General features: G+C 40.9%; 1 protein-coding gene across 1 annotated transcript; it reads right to left on the bottom strand.

The window, feature by feature from the left end:
* Window positions 1-2,280: 2,280 nt before the first annotated feature.
* Window positions 2,281-6,019, bottom strand: LOC112169890 (protein TRANSPORT INHIBITOR RESPONSE 1). Its single transcript, XM_024306982.2, has 3 exons — window positions 5,324-6,019; window positions 3,727-4,219; window positions 2,281-3,595 (listed from the first exon to the last, which is right to left on the bottom strand). Exons 1-3 carry the CDS (start codon window positions 5,785-5,787, stop codon window positions 2,798-2,800), a joined length of 1,755 nt encoding a protein of 584 aa, XP_024162750.1. The 5' UTR covers window positions 5,788-6,019; the 3' UTR covers window positions 2,281-2,797.
* Window positions 6,020-7,436: the final 1,417 nt, after the last annotated feature.

Here is a 7,436-nt window from a genome sequence, read left to right as displayed (position 1 = left end):
GTTTTAAAAACCTTTCTATATTTATCTTATTCGGTAATTAAGAAAAGATTTGATTGAGGGGGAGTTCTGCTCTATAAAAGGTTTTGAAACTGCACTTTATGTAGTAGAGTTTTTGAGATAAAAAGTATGTTGTGTGTGTTGCATAGTCTTCACAAAACGTTTTCATTAAAAACTCTCCATGATTGATTATTGTGTGTGTTTTCTTCATTGTATTACATGAGATCAATGACGAAAGAAGTTGAGACAGTGTAGATTGCTTTACTGCTATAGATCAGTTTGTTCTTGTGTAGAATAGGTTATGCAAGGTGTAAACAAGTTAGCTGATTTGCTTGTAATGTGGTTGTGTTAAATACCACAACTTGTTTCTTGTAAAAACCTGATTTCATAGTGAATTGCTTTCTGTGTGTGGGCTACATAAACAGCCTCGCAGTGATGTTTCCTCAGTCGTGAGGTTTACACTGCATTAGCAAGTCTTTGTGTTGTGAGGTGTACTATATTGACAAATCAGTTCAATCCAAGCATTTTCACTTAAACTGGTTCCATCGAGTACTTTCACTATTCAACATGAAGCCCAATTCTACATACTATAGTTACAGATTTGGAGGCTGAGGAGAGAGAGAACTAAAGCAAAGAGACTTAGGATGCCTCAATAATTCAGTTTGCTCATTCCCTTTCCCACTAGGGTCACTTACTTGATGTTCTTGGGAAGAAGCATCTGAGAGGTACGTTACAGTTTCACCATATTAGTACAAAACTCCAAACTCCAAAAGAGCTTGAGGGCCAGGCCACATATTGCACACACTGATGAAGGCACCAACTTTAACTGCTGCTCCTCACAACTTTATAATCATAGAGTGGGGGGAGCTCAGTTAGATTGCTTTGAAATCATGATAGGCTGAGGATGCAGAAACAGTAAAAATCAGAGAGCATTATCATGGTAAATAAAAGGAAGAGAATAAAAATGATGAACATCATCAATAGCCCTCCCACAAAAACGTGTGGTCATCATCAACTAATGAAAAAATCCTGCAAATTTTCATTGCCCCACAGTCACATTCATCTCATCCCAACTAAATGAGTAAGTCTTCAATGCAGATGCAGGAGTCGTGCCATAGAAATTAGAACATGTTCGCTAACCACATTCAAAATAAGATAATACCTCATAACTAAAAACACCTCCCATTTTATTCACACACACACTCAATCTTTAGTATTGGCCGTCTTGCTTGGTGGCATGAAACATCACACTAATTACAACATTGCATTGATTCTAATAACATATATCAACAGCTCATATTTTACGCACAGAAAAAATATCTAAAATATCATTACTTTTTATTAACTTATACGCGTCATGATCTTTTACTTAATAACTGTACCATAGATTTGTCCGACCACAATGTGAGAGATCTCCTCATCTCATCACCCTCAATCTTTTTTACCAACATCTCTCTTTATTCATTTTCTAGGGGTCAGATTTCAGTAATGTGGTGGTGGGGAAGAGAAAGGGGTTGTGTCTGTGTTAAGTTGTTATCAATCTATCTGTCTTTATTATCTTTTCTGTGCCCTCTTTGTATTTGTTAGCTTATTATATGAGAAAATTAATTTAAATTACTATCTGATATTCAAAGGGGGTACTGGGTTCTTCTTCTTCCTCCTCCTCCTTGGGTTGCTGGTACTGGGTCATCAGGTGGACTAGAAAAGAGAGCGTGAATGAAGCAAAAAGTTGTGGACACCATCCAATGTCGCCGAATCTAGCACGTGGCTCATCAGTCGAGGTCTCTCTCTCTCTCTCTCTCTCTCTCTCTCTCTCTCTACCCAATGTCCAATGATATTAAAGCTTTTACCAACTTACTTGCCAATGGTCACTGCGGCTACTCTGAGAGGCCATTTACCAAAGGACTTGGCTTTTTCCCTACTCTTCTACTGAACTGCCTCTGTCAAGTTTCCTTTTCTTACACATTTTTGGGTTGCTGGGTTACTCAGAATCTATGGTGGACAGTGAAAGAGCATAGTGATTTTGCTTCTCCATGCATTTCTTTTCCTCTTTTTACTTTCCAATCTACCCAATGGGAATCGTCAGGACACGGGAGGAAGAAAATGCAAAAGCTTCCATGGCGAATCAAAGCAAAAATTCAATTATTCCTAGTCAAGAACAATTAAATTAGTCACTGTTGACACTGTGTTCCAACATTCCGGAATTTCAATATAGAACACCGTAAAGATGAGGCTCAATGCTCGCCAGATACGGAATGAAGAAGATGTAGAAGTGAAGTAGAATATGAAAAATTGAAAAGTTTTATTTGATCAGAAGCTAATAATGATACAAATGGGTTCCAAATTACAACTTCCTGTTGAAAAACAGGGCCACATAAAAATACATAAAACATGCAGCAAAAGGTCCTCTGCAGCTAGTATACATGGTGGCTCTGTGCCGAAAATAAATAACTCTGTTAATACATTACAACAACAGGAGTCTAACCTCTAAATCTCTCTTTATTAATAATAATCACTAGAAGCAAAGCTGGTATCCCATAAGCTCAGCCAATGGTAAAATGAATGGCAGTTGAGCTCTCGAGCCTTCTGTATACCTCTCCTCCCGTAGCTACGATTACGATTACGTTGATGATATTTAAATGTGAAACAATGATTGCCTACGAAGCATTTACCTGCTATGCTGCTATACCCATCCAAGCATTTACCAGCCATATTCAGGTGTCATGAAAGGTAAGCTTCAATGCCAAATCTTGAATCATGTGAATATAAATAATAAATCCAAGGGTGTTCCATCAAGTGGTCAAGTGAGCCTCAATGCAGGGTTTTCATCCATGGTCCAAACAAAGCCAGGCATGTCAAACCTTGGACCAGCAACAGACCTGTATATATAGAGCTTCTCAACAGGACAGCTCTCCGGCCTTGATTCCGGGTGTCCCCTCTCGTCAATAACTTCCACATTAAGCCGGGGCAACTTCTGACCTAGCAGCTTACATGCTCCATAACTCACTGAGCAAGAAGACATCCAAAGGGATCGCATTGTCTCCAGCTTTGCAGCATTGGCCAAAAGAGCCTTGTCACCAAAAGGACAGTCCCTAATCTCAAGTTTCCGAAGATTATCACACCCCGATAGCACATGATGAAGTCCCAGGTCAGAATCTCCAGCAAAGGCTAGCGAAAGCATCTCCAACCTTTTGCCATAAGTACCAATGTACTCAAATGCGCGATCAGTTAACAGACCAGAAACAGACAGGCGCCGGAGATCTTTGCAGTGCTCAACAATGGCCCCGAATCCCACATCAAGTGGCTCATGCGTGAGATAGTCGGGAGTTCGGGGCTCAATAATACAAAGACGAAAACAAGTAAAGTTAGGTTGATTCCTGGCAATGGTCATCAATGCGTCATTAGACATTTGTCGGCAGAAGTACAGAACTGACTGTAGCTTTGGACAGCCCTCAGAAACAGAAATGAGGCCTCGTTCTGTCAAGGACACATTTGCTTCCGCCACAAACGGATCAGATGGAAACACCCTCAACTCTCGTAGATCCTTGCAAGACGCCGCCAAGGCATCAAGGCCAACATCTTCAATATAATCCAATACCTGTAGGCATATTATTAATTAGCAACATAATGGAATTGGCAAGCATATAGCTGTCCGCTGAACCATAAGAGAACAGAATTTGAAAAAATTGCCAGGATAGTAACAAAAACAATACATGAAATAAAACATACCCAAAGGCGCTGCAAATTTGGGCATTGACTGACAAGCTTGATAAGGTCAGGACTTTGAATAATGGCGTAGCTCAAATTCAGTGATGTTATCCCAGGGCAGATAGAATACACAGCTGGAAGATAAGTTGGGACCACATCCCAAAACCCAGAAAGGCTCTTGAGTTCCTTGCAGGCCGAGAGGGCACTTGATAAGTTTGACAACACATCAGACCGCAATTCAGCTGAGTAGGCCCCTGTCCCCAACTCAACCAGCTGAGGCGCACGGTTAAGTAGATTAGATAGCCTGTCAAGGGGCACTGCACGGTTGAGCCTGAGACTCCTCAGGTTGGGACACCTACCCACCAGGCGCTCCAGGGCAGAGAAACTAACCTCAGAGCCCAAGCATGCAATGTTAAGGGAGACAAGTGATGTGTACGTATCAGGAAAATGGCTCAGCCAATGCCCACTCAGGTCCTCCACATCACTCTCATGCAAGTCCAACTCCCGCAAATTCCTGCATTAGAAGGGAGGTTTCACAATATAAGCAACATTAAGAATTGTACCTAATGCAGCTGCTTTAAGTAATTTAAGGAGACTCGAGTGCAATTATTCAACTAACTTTCCACAAATCAAAGTAAATGAAAATAACTTGACCATTTTGTACCCAAAAAAAAAATAACTTGACCATTTAAGAAAGAAAAATTCACAATTCTTTGCCAATCTGAGTTTTCCAAAAACAAGAACTAATAATGAGAAAGTAGATCAAAGGAGTCTTTGACAAGTAACTTGAAGGATCTTCACAGAAGCTTACTCTCAGCGAAAAGAGGCCTTCTTTTACTATAGAAACAAAAAGTAAGAACAGAAAAAAGAATATGATTGAAAAATTCAAAATGAATCTACACTGTCCAAAGAGCAACCATCCAAAATTTGAAAAGAACCTTACACCACAACAGTCCAACACAAACAAAGTATCCAAACAGAAAAAGTAACCCAGGTAATCTTGCCTAGATTTTGCACATTAACAATTGACAGAACAATGAGTTCCACCCAGATCTATGAAAAACAAATGCAGAAAATGGGGGAAATAACATGGGAAACAGAGCTTCACCTTCATTCCAATCCAATCACTGAACATCAATAACAGACCAAGGAAGACTAGCAAAAACTGGGATAATACCCCCACTAACCCATCAAAGGCAACAATGTGAAGCTCAACTCAACCAAATTTCATACCTTTACTATCATTGACCCCTTAAAACCATAACCCACAAGTACAAAAAAAACCGCTGCATCAAAATGTAGCAGAAAAGTTATGAAATTTTATCATCTTGAAATCATGAGTTTTACTATTTGAGGTCTTACTAAATTTGGAAATTAAACTCCAGCAGACTGTACTTAAGTGCTTAATTAGTAAAGTCGCACCCATTTTCCCTAAAGGAATCCACAAGATCCAAACTTGTATCATTTTCCTCTTTTTCCATCGTCCTCGGAATCCAAACAGAAACACCAAAAGCTCAAGAAAACCAACAAATCAAATAACACAAAGAAGCAAAAAAACTTTGGAATCAAACCATACACAGTGCAATAGAGATATCCACAGCAGCAGAGAGAGATGAACCTGCAATTAGCGGCAATGGAGGCAAGGCCATCGGTACTGAATCCCTCACAGGACGAAAGCACGAGGAGCTTGAAATTCTTGAAAGACTTGGCAATCAGCTCCAAGCTCTCGTCGGTGACGACCATCCTCTTGAGCCTGATCTCCTCGAGCCACGGATAAGCACTGGCCATGGCGGCGATCCAGGGATACACGTAGCCACCCCAGCCCTCCGGGACCAGATTGAAGTCGGCGAAGTGAGGCTTCCCTTTGAGCGTGATGGATCTAACGTCTGGGAACCGACTGATCAAAATCCTAGGGCTCACAGCGTAGCAGTTTCCAACGAATATCCTTCTCCTGCACCACCGCTCGATCTCGTACCACGACTTGCACACCAGCGAGATCGAGTTCCGGTCGCCGTCCGACTGCAGGAACGAGAACACGTGCTCCAGCACCTCCTCCGGGAACGACCTCTCCATTTTCAGCATTTCCCAAACCTCGAAAATCGATTTCAAATCCGAACGCTGAGGGCAGAGAAGAGAGAAGAAGAAGAAGAAGAAGAACAAGCAGGAGGAGGAGGAGCTTAGAGACTGTGTTTATGGGTGGGTTTGAGATTTTAGATCTGAGACTCCATTGTTGAGACTTGAGAGCTTATTGGTTCTCACAGTCTAGAAGAAGAGAGCTAGAGAGAGAGAGAGAGAAGAGAAAGAGAAAGAGGATAAGGATTTTATGTTGGGGCTGGGGGCGAGGTTAGCTTTTTAACCATGGTTAAAAACTAAAGGTGGGGTTCTGTGCGACTGGTGCTGGTTCACTCCCGCGATCTCGACACGTGTATCTCATGATTTTCCAGCCGTCGGATGCGCGGTGGCAGTGGGGTGGTCTTATCCGCTGGGGTGAACAAGGGCAGCCGCAGAAAACGGGTGTACGTAAGGCAGTGGAGCCACAGGGAAGCGATATTTTGGAGGATCTCGTCGTCTCGTGAAATTATCGCCAGAAAATGGAGGAGGAGTCGGGTTGGGGTAAAGTGTTGTGATGTGTACCGTAATGGGTAGTGTGTGAGGGCGGGGGAATCTCATGATTCGCATTGCACGGCTGGATCTGTGGGAAGAGTAATATTGTGGGGACCACGGTTTCGCTAGGGTAGAGATGGGGGTTAAAATAATAATAATAATCGTTAATTGGTCTAAAATAATAAGGAATGATTTGATGTGAAGTCGCCTTGTTATCATGACATCACGGCCGTCCAATCATGTGTGACTGTATCATTCTATCAGTTCCACATATCAAATCCACACTGTACCCCCTTGTCTATCATATGTATTATTACCAGTTTACCTTCTTTCTTTGAATTGTGGATAAATAGTAATAAACGTACACTTCAATTTGGCTCCGAGTAAAATTTCACTATTTCTTGGAATTTCGGTACTGTTCTACTAGTATATACTTCGAATCTTTCTAATAAGACAATATATGCACAGTTTTACCTCCTATTTTTACTTAACTTCCGCTCAGTATTGTAATTCACTAAATTTAATTTTTCAGTGTTATAGTAGAAGATTCCTGAACTAAACCAATACTAAATGCAAGCGGCCAGGCTTTTGAATCACGAAATTAGAGCATCAGAAAATAAAATTTTATTCTTCACAAAACTTGGCTAAAATGAAAGTTGTCAAGTTTGGCTAAAATGAAAAATAAATACACAAAAATTGGGTCTTTTTATTCTTCATATGCGACAACACCTTATGGAGAAAAAAGAAAGGATAACCGAAATAGGAAAATTAAAAACTGTAGAGATATAATAGTAGCTAATAATAGCATATCACTTATTATCCAATTGAATGGTCATGATGGGCAGGGAAATTGTTCAGAGGTACTATATTACTACTACTACTTAAAAAAAGCTCCACGTGGCATGTTAAACAAAGACCATTCGATGTGGACGTTTTTAACAGTGTACGGTAAAAAGACGAGTAATACATACGCAAGCTTCTGCGGGTATTCAATTATGCGTACCGTAAAAACGGTTAAAAAGCAGAATAATTTCACTGAGGGCCGCAGCGTACGAAAATACCCTCCTACGATCACAACCCAATAACTACGCTCGCGCATAAATGAGGGGTAGAAATGTCAGTTCAAG

Source organism: Rosa chinensis, chromosome 6, assembly GCF_002994745.2.
Source record: "Rosa chinensis cultivar Old Blush chromosome 6, RchiOBHm-V2, whole genome shotgun sequence".
Taxonomy (NCBI): Eukaryota; Viridiplantae; Streptophyta; class Magnoliopsida; order Rosales; family Rosaceae; genus Rosa; species Rosa chinensis.
This window is presented reverse-complemented; position numbering and strand designations above follow the sequence as displayed.